The 22818-nt window shown below is 42.7% G+C and overlaps 2 protein-coding genes across 2 annotated transcripts; one reads left to right on the top strand and one right to left on the bottom strand.

Annotated features, from left to right (window-relative positions):
* Positions 1 to 4233: 4233 nt before the first annotated feature.
* Positions 4234 to 13604, top strand: LOC311100650 (phenylalanine--tRNA ligase alpha subunit-like). The gene is made up of 13 exons (XM_084141579.1): positions 4234 to 4407; positions 5227 to 5364; positions 5556 to 5654; positions 5819 to 5937; positions 8539 to 8631; positions 9225 to 9353; positions 9460 to 9575; positions 9770 to 9854; positions 9956 to 10055; positions 10186 to 10354; positions 11055 to 11132; positions 11297 to 11411; positions 12882 to 13604. The coding sequence occupies exons 1-13, from the start codon at positions 4261 to 4263 to the stop codon at positions 12985 to 12987; spliced, it is 1494 nt and encodes a 497-aa protein (XP_083997705.1). The 5' UTR covers positions 4234 to 4260; the 3' UTR covers positions 12988 to 13604.
* Positions 13605 to 15303: 1699 nt separating this feature from the next.
* Positions 15304 to 17430, bottom strand: LOC311100767 (uncharacterized protein). The gene is made up of 3 exons (XM_084141729.1): positions 17253 to 17430; positions 16679 to 17098; positions 15304 to 16438 (listed from the first exon to the last, which is right to left on the bottom strand). The coding sequence occupies exons 2-3, from the start codon at positions 16923 to 16925 to the stop codon at positions 16137 to 16139; spliced, it is 549 nt and encodes a 182-aa protein (XP_083997855.1). The 5' UTR covers positions 16926 to 17098; positions 17253 to 17430; the 3' UTR covers positions 15304 to 16136.
* Positions 17431 to 22818: the final 5388 nt, after the last annotated feature.

Below are 22818 nucleotides of genomic sequence, written 5' to 3'. Positions count from 1 at the left end.
AGACATTGCACCTCACAGTGTCTGAGTGAACCAGCAAGACCTCTTCTTCGGTTGGAGTCCTATTCCTAGTGGCCTCTGATAAGAGGCTGAGGGTAGTGCTGACTGTTACAGGGAGACTGCTGGGACCCTTAAACACATTCTTAACTTTAGCTGTGATCTCCGCAGTAATGGTGTTGACCAGGTGTGCCACCTGTGTTTAGTTTGTAAGTCAGGAGTTTAGTAGTGCCAAACAGGTGCTCTAGCTTCCTGAGCATTTGTTTGGATGATCTTCTCAGCAGTAGGTATGGAAAACTAGAGGTGCATTCAACAAGGCTTCCGTTTCCAAACGCTAACTATGTTTGTTTTCAACAGAGTTGAATGTTCAATTTCTTTGCAAAACTGAAATGGATGCGGCAAGAAGAGCAGTTGTGCTTGCTGCAGCTAGAGCAATTGTGGATGTTTTATTTTATTTTGGTCCCCATCTAATTTAAGCACTGCTTCCCCTACTAGCAGTCGCTATTGATGGGATTGAAGATGATTCCGGGAGAATACAATCTCAAACTGTTAGCTAACGTTAGCAAAAAGTAACGGTCAACATCAAGCTAACAGTGTTTTTTTAATATGTTAGCTAGCGTTCGCAAATGTGAACGCACCTCATGCCTGAGCGGACTTCACAGCAACACTGAGGTTTTCCAGTACAGTCAGCACCATATCCACGGCTGTCACTCAGGGCCTTTATAGGAAAGTTATGGGGATTGAGGTTTGATTGGCCGAACTGCCAAGCCATTATGGCCGAGATCAGCTTGGTGACAAGGGCTACCACCACCTCAGATGGAGACTTCAGGCTAGAGCAGGACTCGTAGGCCAGGGAGTGTTTGATAATTATCAGAGCTCTTTGGACCATAATGTTGGCCCAAAGAGCTCTGATAATTATCAAACGCTCCCTGGCCTACGAGTCCTTGGTCGTAGATGCTGGGTGGATCCAGAGATGATAAAGACAAGGCTGATTATGCAGATAAGAGGTATGAAAAAACAAACATGTGAACCTCCCAACTACAATTGAGGACACTAGGTAGGCTATAACATCTGTTACATTTTTCTGTAAAATGATGCAAGTAAAAAATATAACTACTAGAGAGTGAATGTGGCTCATAGATTAGCTTGACTTGTTCCCCATACTGGTGTCGTGGTCATCACTGGAGGAGGATATTTCACCTCTACCTCAGCCTGATTTTTCATTTAAATCATTTTAGGTGTTTGTACACCTCTCAAACATGGTCTCGGAGCATTTCGTATTATTCTGCACGTAGATCCGAGACACTCCATTTAGTATGATATGCTACGTTTCGTATGGTATGTATTCATTTGTGGATGTCCCCTCAAAATAACTCCACACACAGCCATTCATGTTTAAACCACTGGCAACAAAAGTGAGCACACCCCTAAGTGAAAATGTCCAAATTGGGCCCAATTAGCCATTTTCCCTCCCCGGTGTCATGTGACTCGTTAGTGTTACAAGGTCTCAGGTGTGAATGGGGAGCAGGTGTGTTAAATTTGGTGTCATTGCTCTCACACTCCCTCATACTGGTCGCTGGAAGTTCAACATGGCACCTCATGACAAAGAACTCTCTGAGGATCTGAAAAAAAGAATTGTTGTTCTACATAAAGATGGCCTGGGCTATAAGAAGATTGCACGGTGGCTAAGACCATACAGCGGTTTAACGGGACAGGTTCCACTCAGAACAGGCCTCGCCATGGTCGACCAAAGAAGTTGAGTGCATGTGCTCATCGTCATATCCAGAGGTTGTCTTTGGGAAATAGACGTATGAGTGCTGCCAGCATTGCTGCAGAGGTTGAAGAGCTGGGGGGGTCAGCCTGTCAGTGCTCAGACCATACGCCGCACACTGCATCAAATTGGTCTGCATGGCTGTCGTCCCAGAAGGAAGCCTCTTCTAAAGATGATGCACAAGAAAGCCCGCAAACAGTTTGCTGAAGACAAGCAGACTAAGGACATGAATTACTGGAACCATGTCCTGTGGTCTGATGAGACCAAGATACACTTATTTGGTTCAGATGGTGTCAAGCGTGTGTGGCGGCAACCAGGTGAGGAGTACAAAGACAAGTGTGTCTTGCCTACAGTCAAACATGGTGGTGGGAGTGTCATTGTCTGGGGCTGCATGAGTGCTGCCGGCACTGGGGAGCTAGAGTTCATTGAGGGAACCATGAATGCCAACATGTACTGTGACATACTGAAGCAGAGCATGATCCCCTCCCTTTGGAGACTGGGCTGCAGGGCAGTATTCCAACATGATAACGACCCCAAACACACCTCCAAGACGACCACTGCCTTGCTAAAGAAGCTGAGGGTAAAGGTGATGGACTGGCCAAGCATGTCTCAAGACCTAAACCCTATTGAGCATCTGTGGGGCATCCTCAAACGGAAGGTGGAGGAGTGCAAGGTCTCTAACATCCACCAACTCTGTGATGTCGTCATGGAGGAGTGGAAGAGGACTCCAGTGGCAACCTGTGAAGCTCTGGTGAACTCCATGCCCAAGAGGGTTAAGGCAGTGCTGGAAAATGATGGTGGCCACACAAAATATTGACACTTTGGGCCCAATTTGGACATTTTCACTTAGGGGTGTACTCACTTTTGTTGCCAGCGGTTTAGACATTAATGGCTGTGTGTTGTTATTTTGAGGGGACAGCAAATTTACACTGTTATACAAGCTGTACACTCACTACTTTACATTGTAGCAAAGTGTCATTTCTTCAGTGTTGTCACATGAAAATATATACTCATATTTACAAAAAGGTGAGGGGTGTACTCACTTTTGTGAGATACTGTAGTTGCGATATCTCTGCATTCAAATTGCCATCGAAAATGCAATTGTGTTCAATTTCCGTAGTTTATGTCTGCCCATACCATAACCCCAACGCCACCATGGGGCACTCTGTTCACAATGTTGACGTCAGCAAACTGCTCGCCCACATGACACCATACACGCTGTCTGCCATCTGCCCGGTACAGTTGAAACTGGGATTAATCCGTGAAGAGCACACTTCTCCAGCATGCCAGTGGCCATTGAAGGTCAGCATTTGACCACTTTAGTCGGTTACAACGCCGAACTGCAGTCGGGTCAAGACCCTGTTGAGGACGACGAGCACACAGATTAGCTTCCCTGAGACGGTTTCTGACAGTTTGTGCAGAAATTCTTTGGTCGTGCAAACCCACAGTTTCATCAGCTGTCCGGGTGGCTGGTCTCAGACGATCCTGCAGGTGAAGAAGCCGGATGTTGAGGTGTTGGGCTGCGGTTGTGTTGCCGGTTGGACATACTGCCAAATTCTCTAAAACGACGTTGGAAGCGGCTTATGGTAGTGAAATTAACATCCAATTCTCTGGTAACAGCTCTGGTGGACATTCCTGCACTCAGCATGCCAATTGCACGCTCCCTCAATTTGAGACATCTTTGGCATTGTGTTGTGTGACACAACTGCGTATTTTAGTGTCATTTTATTGTCCCCAGCACAAGGTGCACCTGTGTAATGATATGCTGTTTAATCAGCTTCTGTCAGGTGGATGGATTATCTTGGCAAAGGAGAAATGCTCACTAACAGGGATGTAAACAAGTTTGTGCACTAAATTTGAGAGAAATAAGCTATTTCTGTGTATGGAACATTTCTGGGATCTTTTATTTCAGCTCATGAAACATGGGACCAACACTTTACATGTTGTGTTTTATATTTCTTTTCAGTATACTTCCATCTTTGGTACAGCTATCCATCTGGATTTCTGTCTGTTTCCATTTGTCGTTTTTGAATCTCTCAACAAGGAAGATGTGCAGTAATTTGTTTTTGTATGAAGTAAAATTGTATTATATTTAAATATTCGTTCCAATTCCAGGCAAACACGTTTATAGTCTCCTTTTGTGGGACAATTCTGTATGATTCTACTTCCATTTAAACTTCACCTACCTACAGCAAGCACAATATTTCCAAGATACATCAGATCAGTCATTCAACTATATCCATTCATGTGAAGTGCTAATCATTCTCATCCTCAGTCGCAATTCAGTCACTGATAGTACATTGCATGCAATGCATGGGATAAATCAAGTGTGTAGGGGATTTTTTAAAATTCTTCAAGATGTCAATTCGGGTATTAATTTTCGCTTGTTCTGAGGGGTTTACGGTATTTGAAAATACTGGCTCTTGTATTCCAGTACTTTCGACATATGCAATAATGAGCTCACTACCGGTCTCTTCGGCTTCGCTGTGACAAGCATGGCTGACACTGGTCTTGTAGAAACACTTCTTCGGCGGGTGGAAAAGGTGGACGGTGGTCTCGACAGTCAGGATGTTGCGACCAGTCTTGGGGTGGACCACCAAGCCATCGTCGGAGCTGTGAAGAGCCTACAGGCACTTGGTGATGTGAGTTTACCTGCCGGTGTTGAAGCGGAAGTTAAGAGACCGTCCACTGACTGTGTTCATTCGGCAGACTAGGACAGGTGACGCTTAAACCGACTAACAAAAACTTAAAACTGACCCTTACCTTAACCAAAACCTCATTTTAATTCTGAAATGAAATATCGGTTTGGGAGTCAAGCGTGTCCATATAGCCCTTTCATGTTCATTCGATGATGATGGGCGATTGGATAGGAAAGTGATGCAATAGGGACGTAAACGGGATCATGTTAGCCAGCTAGTTAGCAACCTTCTATTGTGAAGAATAAATAATTGTAGATCATGATGTATGTGTGTATATATATATATATAACATTTAGCTACCCTTATTGAATACAGTCACAATGCTATTACAGACTTGCGTCCCTGTCAAGAGACACAGGGCAATCCAATCCAATCCAACAATGCAATGGTGACTACAATCCAATGCAGTGGTGACTGTTCCACTGCACTGCTAGTCAGCAGACTTGACCAAAAACTTGTAGACATTTGCCTTAATGATGATTCAATAAAAGCTATCTACCAACGTCTGATACGCCTAGCTGGCTACTACTTGTATAGGATGGTAATTGAATGTCAACATTGAGAAATTCGACTGAGCTAATAAATTGGGAGCTGTTATTGTCACTGGATGTAAAACATTTTCCATGGTAAACGTATAATATGCAGTGATAGCTAATTCATGATGTGTACACCAGTCAGACCTTGAGAAGATGAGAAATGCGTGGTCCTCTGCTTCAAGGCTCCATTATGATTTTGATCATGGTTGTTTGTTTCCCTGCGCAGGTTATCTCAGCTGAGCAGCGCTCCTCGAAGCACTGGGAGCTGACTGGGGAAGGCTGTGAGATAGCCGAGCAGGGCAGCCATGAGGCCCGAGTCGTCAGCTCCATCCCAGAGGAAGGGATGCCTCAGAGCCAGCTCATGGTGAGAGGACCTGCAGGGTGCCTGGATAAATATATACCATGATGTTGTTGTGATGTTTATTTGGATGAAAAACATAATGTAATGAAAGTTGAGCTTTACATTGTGATTTTGGGTCATAGCAATACAGTATATGCTCTCTACTTGGAGCATGGAGGCAGTGTTTACGGATTGTTTTGTCTCTGTCTGTTTAGAAACTAGCCTTTGGGAAGGTGGGTTTCAGCAAGGCCATGTCCAACAAGTGGATCCGTCTGGACAAAGGCCACGAGGGCGGCCCCAGGATCTTCAAGACTGTGAGTTTATCTTCACATCTGACTAGGTGTGCTTTGTGATTGAGTGTTGCTTTTATAATGGAGAAAATAAGTATGACACACACAAACATCAATCTCGTGTGTGTGTGTGTGCGCGTGTGTGTGTGCGCGCGTGTGTGTGCGCGCGTGTTTGTGTGTGTACCCAGGTGGAGAGCTTAGAGGACTTGGTGAGGGACAAGTTGCTCCTGGTACAGAAAGGCCAGGCGTCTCAATTGGAGGAGAAGGAGAAGAATGAGCTGAAGAAACGCAAACTGCTCTCTGAAGTGTAAGAATCAGACCTGTTGATAATATTTGACTACTGTGAAAAGTATGTGAAATGTTAAATATAGGCCTAACTGATATCTACCAGTAGATGGCAATAGATGGCATTCAGCAGTACAACACTGTGTTCACTCATCTGGCATCCAGGCATGTTCAGGATGCCCCAGTCACAACTAGCCTCAGCATAGTCCAGCTGGAACTTCATACACACTCCTATTTCAGCTTATTAATCATGCTGATGATGTTCTCTGACTTGTTGACCCCTAAATCTTTAGTTGAATAACAGCTGAGAAATTATATAAGATTTGGATTAGAATATAAATTCTGTCTTACATCATAGTTACATCCTACTTACATAATATTCACAGATCAGATGTGAGTCAATGTTGTCATCTTGTCTGAGTCGAGATGTCTAGTTCACCCAATGATACAGTTGAAGTCAGAAGTTTACATACACCTTAGACAAATACATTTAAACTCAGTTTTTCACAATTCCTGACATTTAATCCTAGTAAAGATTCCCTGTTTTAGGTCAGTTAGGATCACCACTTTATTTTAAGAATGTGAAATGTCAGAATAATACTAGAGAGAATGATTTATTTCAGCTTTTATTTCTTTCATCACATTCCCAGTGGGTCAGAAGCTTACATACACTCAATTCGTATTTGGTAGCATTGCCTTTAAATCCTTTAACTTGGGTCAAATGTTTTGGGTAGCCTTCCACAAGCTTCCCACAATAAGTTGGGTGAATTTTGGCCCATTCCTTCTGACAGAGCTGGTGTAACTGAGTCAGGTTTGTAGGCCTCCTTGCTCGCGCACACTTTTTCAGTTATGCCCACACATTTTCTATAGGATTGAGGTCAGGGCTTTGTGATGGCCACTCCAATACCTTGACTTTGTTGTCCTTAAGCCATTTTTCCACAACTTTGGAAGTATGCGTGGGGTCATTGTCCATTTGGAAGACCCATTTGCGACCAAACTTTAACTTCCTGACTGATGTCTTGAGATGTTGCTTCAATATATCCACATAATTTTCCTTCCTCATGATGCCATCTATTTTGTGAAGTGCACCAGTCCCTCCTGCAGCAAAGCACCCCCACAGCATGATGCTGCCACCCCCGTGCTTCACGGTTGGGATGGTGTTCTTCGGCTTGCAAGCTGCCCCATTTTTCCTCCAAACATCACGATGGTCATTATGGCCAAACAGTTCTATTTTTGTTTCATCAGACCAAAAAGTGCTATCTTTGTCCCCATGTACAGTTGCAAACCGTAGTCTGGCTTTTTTATGGCGGTTTTGGAGCAGTGTCTTCTTCCTTGCTGAGCGGCCTTTCAGTTTATGTCAATATAGAACTCGTTTTACTGTGGATATAGATACTTTTGTACCTCTTTCCTCCAGCATCTTCACAAGGTCCTTTGCTGTTGTTCTGGGATTGATTTGCACTTTTCACACCAAAGTACGTTCATCTCTAGGAGACAGAACGCGTCTCCTTCCTGAGTGGTATGACGGCTGCGTCGTCCCATGGTGTTTATACTTGCTTACTATTGTTTGTACAGATGAACGTGGTACCTTCAGGCCTTTGGAAATTGCTCCCAAGGATGAACCAGACTTGTGGAGGTCTACAATTATTTTTCAGAGGTCTTGGCTGATTTCATTTTCCCATGATGTCAAGCAAAGAGGCACTGAGTTTGAAGGTAGGCCTTGAAATACATCCACAGGTACACCTCCAATTGACTCAAATTATGTCAATTAGCCTATCAGAAGCTTCTAAAGCCATGACATCATTTTCTGGAATTTTCCAAGCTGTTTAAAGGCACAGTCAACTTAGTGTATGTAAACTTCTGACCCACTTGAATTGTGATACAGTGAATTATAAGTGAAATAATCTGTCTGTAAACAATTGTTGGAAAAATTACTTGTGTCATGCACAAAGTAGATGTCCTAACTGACTTGCCAAAACTATAGTTTGTTAACAAGAATTTGTGGAGTGGTTGAAAAACAAGTTTTAATGACTCCAACCTAAGTGTATGTAAACATCCAACTTCAACTGTATATATACCCTAACCCTGTGTTTATATACAATATTGAGTTCACCCAAACAGACTACACGAAAATGTCCACTAAATGAATGCACCAGCTAAAAGACCACAAGCACTTTTCTGGGTCCAGTGAGGCATGATCCCAGTGGTGAGGTTTATACTGTACCTGGTGATATTAATGTTGGCTCCGTCACTAGCTCAGGCCATTGTTCCCTGAGGTAAATCTCTCTCGGTCTCGCTCTCTCTCTCGTTTGCTCTCTGTATATCTGTGCCCTAAATGGCATGCTTCCAGTGCCAAGCTTTGTTCGGTTTTAATATCACAAATGGACAGCAGTATGAGAACTCAACCCTGCGATGTTCCCCGCGTCCAGAGTTTAGACACCCTGAGCAACAGATTGTTGATTGTCTACTTCCTATTTGCTTAATAGTGTCCCAATCCCCAATGTTCACCAAAATAAGACCTCTTGTGGCCTTTTGTGACTCATCTGATATAACACATTCAAATGACCACATTTATGAAGTTTGAATGAGAATTATTGTATTTAGTATTTATTTCTGTGAATTTTAGGACGGTCAAGTCGTACTGGATCACTAAGGGCAGCTGTTTCAGCACCACCATCACCAAGCAGGAGACAGAGCTCACCCCAGAGATGATCGCTAGGTGAGTCCTGCTCTGCTTTGCCTTTCCTGTTAAGTTTGTCATGGTCGCTCTATGATTGCTTAGATGGACTGGGGATTCCTCATTCTGTATCTCTAACCTGGACGCTGCTGCTAAGGACCCTGTCCTAAGGCAAATGTATGTTAGCCTAAAGTGGTTAATTCTCTCACAGTGACGTCTGTGTCATTTCTATTCATATCACTGCCTGTTCTAGTGAAATTGGCAGTGTTTTCATCAGGTACCGCACATGATCCAATTAGTTTTACCTGGAAACTACAGTCTCTCTCAAAATGCAGCTGATCTCTTGACCAAGTCTGGTTTTCATGTGATTGTCTGAAACAGTTTGTTAGTTCTCATACCCCAAAACAGCTTAATGAAAATGCACCATCTCCTGGTCTGCAATATCACATGAGGGGATTTGTCACAGAACTGAATTCAGGTGTCCCAAAAATTAAATGTGTTTTTGTTTATTTGCCTCCACGTTTTATCTGCACACAGACTTTGCTTGTGTTTGGCATATACACTCATTAATTTGATGTTCTCTAGAACATATTATATGTTCTCCTCCAAATTGACCTTTCTCTGGTCGGTGACAGTGGGAGCTGGAAGGAGAAGAAGTTCAAGCCTTATAACTTTGAGGCCATGGGTGTGGCCCCAGACTGTGGCCACCTGCATCCACTCATGAAGGTCCGCACGCAGTTCAGACAGATCTTCCTGGAGATGGGGTGAGTGTCCTATCCTCTATTCTGCCCTTGCAGGACACCATCAGTATATACACACAGTACCCTATATCTAAGACCTGTGTGTACTCACTCTTCCTGTCTTCTTCAGCTTCACTGAGATGCCCACCAACAACTTCATTGAGAGCTCCTTCTGGAACTTTGACTCCCTGTTCCAGCCCCAGCAGCACCCGGCCAGAGACCAACACGACACCTTCTTCCTGTCTGGTGAGCGACTGGGTTTCTCTGTGTGTCTGGACTTGATGCCCAGATAAGATACAATGGTGCATTATTGATGATATGCTGAAAGGGAAATGTGATTTCCCTAGCTAAAACCGACTCTAGATTTACATTAGATATAACTCACCTGTTTTCATCATATACCATCAGTATTATTTCCAATTAACTATTATATTTCTCAGACCCAGCTCAGGCCCATGAGTTTCCCCAGGACTACCTGGAGAGAGTGAGGAAGGTCCATTCAGAGGGAGGCTTTGGATCACAGGGGTGAGAGCTAATCTTCCACACACATGCATACGCATGCATTTACACGCACACTCACCATGACCACAACCTGTTCTATTTTTAACGCTGTCTGTGTTTGACAGGTACAAGTATGACTGGAAGATTGAGGAGGCTCAGAAGAACATCCTCCGTACTCACACCACAGCAGTCAGCGCTCGCATGCTGTACAAACTCGCTCAGCAGGTAACCCACTATATACATTTTTTTCATGAATTAGAAAGCAATTGCATGAGGGTGATGTTACATTCTAACTGTGCAGCAATTGAGCAACTTTCCTCTGTAACTATTTCAAATGTACATTTCTCTCTACCAGGAAAAGTTCACCCCTGTCAAGTACTTCTCCATCGACAGAGTGTTCCGTAATGAAACTCTGGACGCTACCCACTTGGCAGAGTTTCACCAGATTGAGGGAGTGGTGGCCGATTATGGCCTTACCCTGGGTGACCTCATGGGCATCCTTCATCAGTTCTTCAATAAACTAGGTGAGGGCTCTACCAGTCAGGGTTGGGGCAATTCCACAAATTCAATTCTAATGCAATTATCTCCCAGGAAATGTAATTCAATTCAAATTCCATGTCAGTCTTTGAATTAAGAGAAAATTCAATTCCTCTTAATTCCAAGAATTCAATTCCAAATGCAATATTATCCCCAACAATTCCACAAATTCCAGTTCGAAATTCAATTCCTTTAGGCTTTCAGGATGATCATGTCCCTGTTCAGACAGCCTAGCTATAGTGGAAATATCGGAATACAGATGGAAGTGATTCAAAACAAATCCTACAGTAAGTGTTTCATATTATATGCATTAATGCCATTAACTGGGAAATATTTAATTCCAATTCAATTCCAAAGATGAAATGTTTTTACAATTTCAACCCAATTCCATAACTTGAAGATTTGTTTTACATTCGAATGTAATTCAACGTACATTCTCATGAATGAGTGAATTCAAGAATTGAATTGGAATTTCAAATGAAATTGGAATTGACCCCCACCCTCCTACCAGTACCTCATTTCTTATTTGATTATTATTATTATGTATTTATTTTACAGTGGGTTCAGTTGTCTGTACTGAAGTGGCCTCTAATGCATCTGAATGCCTGTAGTCCAACATGAGCTTATTTCTCTGTCTGTCAGTTATAGTATTTCTGAGAAAGTAAATATTTTTTCAATTTTCTCCAGGAATCACCAAATTACGCTTCAAACCTGCCTACAATCCATACACCGAGCCGAGCATGGAAGTGTTCAGCTATCATGAAGGTACAGTTCTTGTGAATATCCTCAAACCCTGGCATTTGTCACATTTGAGTGATGTGTGTATAAGCCTTGGGCTTTTGTCTCACTCTCAAACCCAAAAGCCCATAGATGATGCAGTCCTATCCACACTGAATCCATCTTAATTTGTCCATTCCTGCTCTCTCCAGGGCTGAAGAAGTGGGTGGAGCTGGGGAACTCTGGGGTGTTCAGGCCAGAGATGCTGCTGCCTATGGGGCTCCCTGAGGGGGTGACGGTCATTGCCTGGGGGCTGTCTCTGGAGAGGTGAGTCAATGACAAAGAAACACACTGCTCCTGGTGATGTAATGGAATTGACTGACCGACATTTGTCTAATACAAGAGTGGCATTACACAACCCCTTCTGCCTGGCCTGGCCTACCCCACTTCCACTCTCGCTGACCCCTGTCTCTAGCGCTGGGAAGTGCCAGGGACCTCACGATACAATATTATCACGATACTTAGGTGCCGATATGATATGTATTGCGATTCTCACCATTTTCACAATTCTATATCTATTGCAATTCGATACTGCGATTTTATGTTCCAAACATACACTGTGTACAAAACATTAGGAACACCTGCTCTTTCCATGACATAGACTGACCATGTGAATCCAGGTGAAAGCTACGATCCCTTATTGATGTCACTTGTTAAATCAACTTCAATCAGTGTAAATGAAGGGGAGGAGACAGGTTAAAGAAGGATTTTTAAGCCTTGAGACAATTGAGACATGGATTGTGTATGTGTGCCATTCAGAGGGTGAATGGGCAAGACAAAATATTTAAGTGCCTTTGAATGGGGTATGCCAGGCGCACCGGTTTGTATCAAGAAATGCAATGCTGCTGGGTTTTTCACGGTCAACAGTTTCCCGTGTGTATCAAGAATGGTCCACCACCGAAAGGACATCCAGCCAACTTGACACAACTGTGGAAAGCATTTAAAGTCAACATGGGCCAGCATCCCTGTGGAACGCTTTTGACACCTTGTACAGTCCATGCCCCGAAGAATTGAGGCTGTTCTGATGGCAAAAGGGGGGGTGCAACTCAATATTAGGAAGGTGTTCTTAATGTTTGTTGTACTCCGTGTATGTCTGCTGCAGAGAGACGAGAGAGCATGAGAAACTGTTAGTATACTGGAATGGGACATGGGATTTCAGTAGGAAAAAGTGTCCATAATGTGAAAATACACAATGTTATGCCTGTAATCCCAGTGTGATTTCCCATAAAGGGGTTAAAGGTGGACAGTAGTGCGGTGTCTGGTCAGTATCTGACATCATGTCCCCAGATGTGCAGCCATGCTTCTAGCACACGCCACCAGTCTGTTGGCCCACATGTTGACATGTTTACTTCTGGATTGTTATATCTGAGCAATGAGCATAAAACACCATATTGCCTAATGAGCCTAGAATAATGGTTTCTTCAAATGCAGGTCAGAACTGACCATTTAGATATATTTGTGCTCTACTGCGGGTGCTTGATCCCTGGTGACACTGAGGAGTTGTATCTATGAGAACAATCACTGCTAATGGTTATAGTCAGTGAGCAGGGAGGGACCATATCATCTACTCTGTGTAACCCCCTCCTCCATCTGCTCTGTCCATACAGACCTTTTCTCTCTATTTTGTCTCTATCCCTGTTTGTCCCCGCTTTCTCTCTGCTCTCTTCTACCTCTCTTTATAATGTACTATGTCATCTTCCTGACACTCTTTCCTCTGCCCTCCTCTGTCTCCTCCAGGCCCACCATGATCAAGTATGGTATCAACAACATCCGTGAGCTGGTGGGACACAAGGTCAACCTACAGATGGTCTACGACAGCCCTGTGTGTCGACTGGACTCTTAGATTCTGTTCAGGCTTCCTCTTGGACAGGCTCACATTACCATACACATCCCATCCAAGGCCTGTGTCATCAGGACCCCTTTGCTCCCTAGTAACCATATGAACACTGAACAATCCCATGAACCCTTAATGTACCCTGGCCAGAGACTGCCAGAGAGACAGATCTGTCTGTTTGAGAGGGAGAGAAAAAAGAGAGGGAGGGAAAGAGGACTTACTTTTCTCCTTATAGCTTGTCTGGGATGCTAGCTGGATTATTGCCATTGTTTAGCCACGTGATACACAGGTTATACTTTAAACCTATTTTATGAAACATAACTCCTCTTTAGTCCTAACCAGCAGCTATGCATGTGCTGAGGGGTAGTGCTAGTACTGTTTCCTCTGCTGATGTGTGCACTACATCAGAGCATAAGAAACTTCACCAGTGAGTCTGTTTTTTAATTTAAATGTTAGAAAACTGCACAGAGGCTACCTTTTGAGCTCCCATGGAATGAAATGCTTGTACAATAAAGATGCTAACTTGAAGCCCTTTAGCCTTCCATACAAAACCAACCAACTCTGTGCTGTGTCCACTCAGTTCATGAGACAAATTAGAAATGGTCAAATAAAGATGTTTGAAAGTACCACGATTTATGTTGTCAATCTAATGTAATCACCACTGGTAATGCTGAGTGTTTGTTATTCTGCTCTAGCTGTGCTAGGTCCGGTTTTAACCTGTCAGAATAACATTCTTGTTCTCCTTGTTGTGGCTGGTGCGTAACGTGGTTTGGCGTGTTGAATGATGTGTGACAAGATTTAACCCAGAGGATTTAGGAGTTATTTGTGTCATTCCAGTGAATGTGGGATTACGAATCACCTTCATTGCCTCTAAATCTCATGTCATCGTACACAGGGTAGTCTCTTAGCTTTGTGTGTGTACCGTGTGTACAGGAGATAATTAGTTTAACACATTAGAGCACTTTGGTTGTAAGTGTAACCTAAAATAATTTGCTATGGTACTGAATGGTTTGCAATGATACTAAATAAAGATTCAAGTCTATTCCTGTTAGTTTGTTTTAGGCAATGGCACGTTGGATATCTTTTTTGCTGGTAGCCTAGTTCATTCCCAATCCCTGCAAGATTCTGAATAAATGTGCTGTTGTGAAGATGAGATGTTCTATACTTTACTGTTATGTATAATGTAAGTGTTCCGTAGTCTGAATCACAGACTGTACGTTGTAATGCAAATCAGTATCCTGCTGAGGAGCATTATTGAAGTTGTACTTCAGCCATGTGTAATCCCTTCACTGGAATTCTTTTTCTTGAAAACTTGTGCTTCCTCCAATGAACCTGGCACAGCAATGTCGTGGTACATGCACATCTTCCTGAGCATCCTGTGCTGTCTTTAGACACTTACATGGAACTGAATTTCTGAATTCGGGAGTCTTTAAAAAACCTTGCATGCTATTGAAGCTGACTTGAGTGCCCAGAATAGATGCTGTTGAAAGTTTGTGATAAAGAGAATGTTGTTGTGTGCTCTGCCAAGACTGGGAAATCTTGTCGGCTGCAATAATGGACAGACAGGATTAGGTGTTGTTTCCTTAATCAATTGCAAGAACTCCTTAAGTCTTTCTGTTCGGCTAATCTTTCAACGTCTGGAAATAACATTTTAAACCAGAGTCTGGGAGTCCAGCTAAGGGTTCCCCAGAACAAAACAATCTATATACAGAACAGATCAACCAAGTTTCTCTGTAGAACCTCTAATTCTAGTTGGAACATACTTTTGGATGCAATTTTTTCCTACCTGGTCCTAACTGTCACAAGAGTCCTAACTATCTTCACAAGCACTGGGATATAAAAAATGCTTCATAGGTATTTGAATCCAGTTTTATATGCATATTTCAACTTATATATTTTTTAATCCTGCGCAATCTGATCCTGTGTGTTCACCTGCATCATATCATGTTTGCACTTTCTAACTTGCAGAAGTTACACTACATACCCAAATCAATAATAACAGATGTAATAGCCATTAGTTTGAACTCAGTACAAATATTTACTACTTCAATGAACATCTCAGCTTTGATGTGGTACTGTAAAATTGTAGTCCCTTTTCATATTATGTAGGTACAGACCGGAAAGTCAAGTTTCTTAGTTGGCACAACCAGTGGACAAACCCATTAGCTGGTCCTTAATCTTGTTCACCCTCATACTCTCATTCTGGGAGTCATTTTGCACACAGTTCCACATATATCACCATGCATGCAATGATTTGCATTGATCAGAAAATCAATCATTTTGTCAAGTCAATGATTAATACATTTAGGAGTTCTCAAAACATGATCTACCAAGTCATGAGACTTGCTGAAATCTTTATTTAAAGTAGTTTAGTTCAGATTTAGTAATAAGCAGTTCCCTTGTTTAGCCTTCACCCTATAGGTCTCATTATTCCCCTTTGATCTTGAAATGAAGCAGCTCAAGATTTTTATTACAGAGGAATAGTAGTTTTTAGAGGCCCCCAAATCTCTTCATGTTTTGATGGATACTGAAGCCGTATTTAAATGTTATATAAGAAAGGGGGCTGGTGCAGGCAGGTGACTGTGATAGGTTTGGGATGAGACATGGCAAATCCTTTTCCATGGGATCAGTCTGGATCATTTTGAATGTGTTGCACGTCTTTAAATCATCTTCTCATGGCAATAGCCACTGATTAACCCCTCTCCTGCACATGGTCCATTCAGTAAACCATGGGTTCTTAAACTTTTTCAGCTCGAGCCCAAAATTAGAAATTGACCGTCCTCCCATGACCCAAATCGTCCTCCAACGACCCAAAATAAGAATAAATAGTGTGTGATTGTAGATGTATTCTCATAACTTGCAACCCACCTTTCACATACCCAGGGCCCACTCAGGGTCCCAACCCATAGTTTAATTTAGAAACCCTGCAGTAGACAAATCTCAGTGTCAATACAGGATGATACTGTATAGCACCAGCATGAAAGTAATCTTCAAACTCTCCTTTGTCAAGCTTTGGTTGCTGTGGGGTGTTAACATAACAACCCATTTAGTTGTCTTGTTAATAATCTTAAGTAGGTCTGTTGAGTCCTGTGACGTGCTTGGTGTAATCAGAACCAACCAGTGACCACAGGGCTGGAAGGAGGTGGTGCTGGCTCCTTTCAGATCTCCCTGGGGAGGGAGTTAGAGTGCCCAGGCCCGGGGTTGCTGTCTATGGCCAGGGCAGCAGGGCTGTTGTTGTTGCCAGTGCCATGGGTGGGGAAGAAGGGGATGTAGGGGATTAAAGGAAACAGCAAAGGGCTGCCCGGTGGGCTCTCATCCAGGGGCATGGGGAAGCCCACATCATCTGTGTCCCACACGTGGAAGGCATTGTGGGTCAGGACTATGGGAGGGTGTCTGGGAATGAAGCACTGCGGGTTTCTGTTCTTCTCTAGGTCCTCCTCAGTAGGGCCAAGAAGACATTCTGATGAAAGGGGTTAAACAGAGGGGACACAGGAGAGATAAGCACTTTTGCTTCATGACTGGTGCCCCTGATCATCTCTAATGTGTTAGCTAGTCATGTTGCCATTTTGCAAAGAAAACCTAGGCCTAAGCCTATTTGTCACAAGTTATCTGGTACACTTATACATTGCGATGGAACAGCCTAACAACTACATAGATTAGTTAAATTTCCACCTGATTTTAAAACATTTTAAATTCCTACCTGTTATATCAAGGGCCAGGTCCTTGATCAGATGTCCAACAATAGCATAGGCGACTCCTACCACTACCAGTGCTGCAATCAGCAGGTACACCACTGCCTTTGGCAACGGAATGAGGTCCCGGACCGCCGGTTTATACTCCTTGTACAGCGGCTCTTCCGTCCCGACTAGTACGTCGAATTTGGAGACTAGTGGGGAAGCATGTGCCTCATCACTGAAATTAAAACTGGTGAAATTGAGGGCATTCATTATGGAAAAGTAGCCTAAGCGATATAGCTATAATGATGATAAACGCGCAGATGTCCGGAGATGAGGCAATGTTTCCCCCCCCCAACACCAAGACCAGGACTTGATTGGTGGTGATTCTTGTATCCGTGCAACGCTCAAGTCTCAAATTCATTGATGTCTCAGTTCGAATGATCCTAAAGGAGATTGAAAAGCATGAAACATGTATATATGTTAATGTCTCAGTGGAGTTGGAGGTGAACACAACTCCACCAAATGTAATTTTCTTTTATGGAGATATTACTTCCAAACAATTTCAAAATGTTGACAGTACAAGCGTTAGCCGCATACCTTGATTTTGGACGATTTTGGACGACTGCTGTTTTGATTAAACAAACTGGCTTTGCTTTGATTAAAAAATAAAAAATAAAAAATAAAAAATTTGAGAAAATATAACTTTTTGATGTCTATCTGAAATTAATTTCCATGTTCAGAAGTCAATCCCCCTGGAGTTTTCCTTCGACGCGCTTCTTTGTCATCCCTCTGTCTCTGTCCTTGGTGCTTAAGTGAACCCAACCAACTTTCACGCTCTCAAATAGTAAACCGTAGTATTCCTAGACCGCCCACTGTTCAACACTAAAGGGATAAACTTTAACCCGCCTCCACTTAAACAGCCAACTCGTATCAGCTAGATGTAGTTGATAGTGTGCCCTTAATTCTATAGTTGATGGATTTACATTACCAAGAAATGTTGTCTCCTTAAATTTACTAAGGAGGCATGGCGTGAAGATTCTCATGCGAATTAGAACCTTTCCAGGAGATAGTTAATCGACACACGATCGCATGTAGTGGGCCTATTTGGTTAATCCATGTTGTTTAGGAAATACTGAAGAGCTCTTCATATTCAATATAAGCCTACTATCATCTTTGAAACATGTAGTTGTTCACCTCCACTAGATTATTTTAGAGGGAATATACTTCTCCATCCACTGGGCATAATTCAGGGCACAGCCCTGCCCTTTGACCTTCAATGCTTTCCCACCATAGACAGGATTAACTAATTGTAAGCAGATTTTGAAACTCATCCTCATGAGCCAAATCCTAACTGGAAATAAGGACATAGTTCATGGCCTCGATGTGTCAATGTAGGCTGTCCCTATCAAATAAATATATTATTATTTGGCTCCCTGTTAAAACTAATCATTTCTACCAAAATAGGAGCTATGTTGGTTCATGTTCAGTTACAGACTTCTATTTCCTTATGTAGAGAGCAGGCTTGGGCATGTATAGGGATTTATTTTGTTTCATAATTCCCTATTTCAAAGCAGCAGTAGACATGCAAAGAAGCAGAATCTGAAAAGATTAGAGGTTGTATTCCCTTTATGAGACAAGCCTTTATATGCCTACCCCATTTCCCTCATTTCCTGATGGATTTAAACTGCTAGAGCCACTGGAAAACCTCCAGAGATTATCTCCTGAACTTTGAGGGCGTTTTGTTCTGTTGGTTCAATATATCTACATATTGCAACAGAACGAGGACTTCTCACATTGTGTATGCTTCATGTACACGTGTGTGTGTGTGTGAATGCACGTGCCACCTGCTTTCGTTCATGCGTGCCAAAAGCCGAGGGAAGTATGGGTGCTGATGGTGCTGCAGTATAAAAGTAGTGCACTGGGCCTTTACTAGTCCTGTATTAGCTGACCGACATAGCCGTCTGTAGCACTGGCAAAAATGATTTTTCAGCATTTAAATGTCAAGCGCGCTATAACACTGATCTTCCACAGTCCGGATTGAATCTGCTTTACTGAGAATGGAACTGAAAGGACACTGCATGGGTTAAATTACCGCTGAGCCCCTGCCAGGTCAAATCACTGTGCAGATGACCCTGCCAAATACCCTTTTCCCAGTGTTTGCTATGGAATTATTGCAATACAACACCAATCATACAGTTGAAGTCGGAAGTTTACATACACTTAGGTTGGAGTCATTAAAACTTGTTTTTCAACCACTCAACACATTTCTTGTTAACAAACTATAGTTTTGGCAAGTCGGTTAGGACATCTACTTTGTGCATGACACAAGTAATTTTTCCAACAATTGTTTACAGACAGATTATTTCACTTATACAGTGGGGAAAAAAAGTATTTAGTCAGCCACCAATTGTGCAAGTTCTCCCACTTAAAAAGATGAGAGAGGCCTGTCATTTTCATCATAGGTACACGTCAACTGTGACAGACAAATTGAGAATTTTTTTCTCCAGAAAATCACATTGTAGGATTTTTAATGAATTTATTTGCAAATTATGGTGGAAAATAAGTATTTGGTCACCTACAAACAAGCAAGATTTCTGGCTCTCACAGACCTGTAACTTCTTCTTTAAGAGGCTCCTCTGTCCTCCACTCGTTACCTGTATTAATGGCACCTGTTTGAACTTGTTATCAGTATAAAAGACACCTGTCCACAACCTCAAACAGTCACACTCCAAACTCCACTATGGCCAAGACCAAAGAGCTGTCAAAGGACACCAGAAACAAAATTGTAGACCTGCACCAGGCTGGGAAGACTGAATCTGCAATAGGTAAGCAGCTTGGTTTGAAGAAATCAACTGTGGGAGCAATTATTAGGAAATGGAAGACATACAAGACCACTGATAATCTCCCACGATCTGGGGCTCCACGCAAGATCTCACCCCGTGGGGTCAAAATTATCACAAGAACGGTGAGCAAAAATCCCAGAACCACACGGGGGGACCTAGTGAATGACCTGCAGAGAGCTGGGACCAAAGTAACAAAGCCTACCATCAGTAACACACTACGCCGCCAGGGACTCAAATCCTGCAGTGCCAGACGTGTCCCCCTGCTTAAGCCAGTACATGTCCAGGCCCGTCTGAAGTTTGCTAGAGTGCATTTGGATGATCCAGAAGAGGATTGGGAGAATGTCATATGGTCAGATGAAACCAAAATAGAACTTTTTGGTAAAAACTCAACTCGTCGTGTTTGGAGGACAAAGAATGCTAAGTTGCATCCAAAGAACACCATACCTACTGTGAAGCATGGGGGTGGAAACATCATGCTTTGGGGCTGTTTTTCTGCAAAGGGACCAGGACGACTGATCCGTGTAAAGGAAAGAATGAATGGGGCCATGTATCGTGAGATTTTGAGTGAAAACCTCCTTCCATCAGCAAGGGCATTGAAGATTAAACGTGTCTGGGTCTTTCAGCATGACAATGATCCCAAACACACCGCCCGGGCAACGAAGGAGTGGCTTCGTAAGAAGCATTTCAAGGTCCTGGAGTGGCCTAGCCAGTCACCAGATCTCAACCCCATAGAAAATCTTTGGAGGGAGTTGAAAGTCCGTGTTGCCCAGCGACAGCCCCAAAACATCACTGCTCTAGAGGAGATCTGCATGGAGGAATGGGCCAAAATACCAGCAACAGTGTGTGAAAACCTTGTGAAGACTTACAGAAAACATTTGACCTGTGTCATTGCCAACAAAGGGTATATAACAAAGTATTGAGGAACTTTTGTTATTGACCAAATACTTATTTTCCACCATAATTTGCAAATAAATTCATTAAAAATCCTACAATGTGATTTTCTGGATATTTTTTTCTCATTTTGTCTGTCATAGTTGACGTGTACCTATGATGAAAATTACAGGCCTCTCTCATCTTTTTAAGTGGGAGAACTTGCACAATTGGTGGCTGACTAAAACCTTTTTTCCCCCACTGTAATTCACTGTATCACAATTCCAGTGGGTCAGAAGTTGACGGTGCCTTTAAACAGCTTGGAAAATTCCAGAAAATTATGTCACGGCTTTAGAAGCTTCTGATAGGCTAATTGACATCATTTTAGTCAATTGGAGGTGTACCTGTGGATGTATTTCAAGGCCTACCTTCAAACTCAGTGCCTCTTTGCTAGACATCATTGGAAAATCAAAAGAAGTCAGTCAAGACCTCAGAAGAAAAATGGTAGACCTCCACAAGTCTGGTTCATCCTTGGGAGCAATTTCCAAACGCCTGAAGGTACCATGTTCATCTGTACAAATAATAGTATGCAAGTATAAACACCATGGGACCACGCAGCCGTCATACCGCTCAGGAAGGAGACGCGTTATGTCTCCTAGAGATTAACGTACTTTGGTGCGAAAAGTGCAAATCAATCCCAGAACAACAGCAAAGGACCTTGTGAAGATGTTGGAGGAAACAGGTACAAAAGTATCTATATCCACAGTAAAACGAGTCCTATATTGATATAACCTGAAAGGCCACTCAGCAAGGAAGAAGCCACTGCTCCAAAACCGCCATAAAAAAGCCAGACTACAGTTTGCAACTGCACATGGGGACAAAGATCATACTTTTTGGAGAAATGTCCTCTGGTCTGATGAAACAAAAATAGAACTGTTTGCCCATAATGACTCTCGTTATGTTTGGAGGAAAAGGGGGTGGCTTGCAAGCTGAAGAACACCATCCCAACCGTGAAGCACAGGGGTGGCAGCATCATGCTGTGGGGGTGCTTTGCTGCAGGAGGGACTGGTGCACTTCACAAAATAGATGGCATCATGAGGAAGGAAAATGATGTGGATATATTGAAGCAACATCCCAAGACATCAGTCAGGAAGTTAAAGCTTGATCGCAAATGGGTCTTCCAAATGGACAATGACCCCAAGCATACTTCCAAAGTTGTGCCAAAATGGCTTAAGGACAATAAAGTCAAGGTATTGGAGTGGCCATCACAAAGCTCTGACCTAAATCCTATAGAAAATGTGTGGGCAGAACTGAAAAAGCGTGTGCGAGCAAGGAGGCCTACAAACCTGACACAGTTACACCAGCTCTGTCAGGAGGAATGGACCAAAATTCAGCCAACTTATTGTGGGAAGCTTGTGGAAGGCTACCCGAAACATTTGACCCAAGTTAAACGATTTAAAGGCAATGCTACCAAATACTAATTGAGTGTATGTAAGCTTCTGACCCACTGGGAATGTGATGAAAGAAATAAAAGCTGAAATAAATCATTCTCTCTACTATTATTCTGACATTTCACATTCTTAAAATAAAGTGGTGATCCTAACTGACCCAAGACAGGGATTTTTTACTAGGATGAAATGTCAGGAATTGTGAAAAACTGAGTTTAAATGTATTTGGCTAAGGTGTGTGTAAACTTCCGACTTCAACTGTATATAAGTTTGACCCAGACACTGCGTCAAAGTCGCCAAAGCAGATTAGGCCACTGCACATGTGAAGCATGATAGCTCTATTGACTGTGGGGAAGGGGAGAAAACACCCCTAGAGTGCATAAAATTTATAGAGTTCAGGTCTCAGACTGAAGACCCTATAGCTTCCTCAGTCTGTCACACCATCTGCTCTGCATCATCCTGTTCACCCTTCTGGTGCTAGGTGTTTTGTCTATTTTAGGAACTGCCTTACATGAAATTCAGCCCTTGGTTTGACGTTGTTTTAACTTCTTCCCAGCTCCCCCTCTCTTTTCTGTATTTTTTTCAGTTTGCTGATCACTTCTGTTTAAATCCCACTGGCATAACCTTAGTAGGCCTAATCCCCAGATATCAAAACCTTTTCACATTGTCTGAGCTCAGATTGGATGCACTTTAAAGTTTGTTTGATCACACAAAGTTCATCCTGAAAATACCACATCTCTGGTGCTCTCTCTAAATGTTTTCCCCCACTGTCTTGACCAGACCCCAGCCTCACAGTTTACATTTAATTTGAATATGTCATATGTTTGATAACATTTGTTTGTTTGAGAATGATTTGAAAGAATATGCATTAAATCATTCAGAATGCGTGCGGGTGCGTGATGCATTATTGTTCTGAGTCGACTTTGACACTAGTTGAACAGCTGACCATTTCACAGCACGTGTCCTCCAGAGCGCATTTTCGCGCGCATTTTTCGAGTTGGC

Source organism: Coregonus lavaretus (assembly GCF_964263955.1).
Source record: "Coregonus lavaretus genome assembly, chromosome: 2".
Taxonomy (NCBI): domain Eukaryota; kingdom Metazoa; phylum Chordata; class Actinopteri; order Salmoniformes; family Salmonidae; genus Coregonus; species Coregonus lavaretus.
The sequence above is the reverse complement of the archived record's forward strand: the minus strand, read 5'-3'. Positions and strand labels throughout refer to the sequence as shown.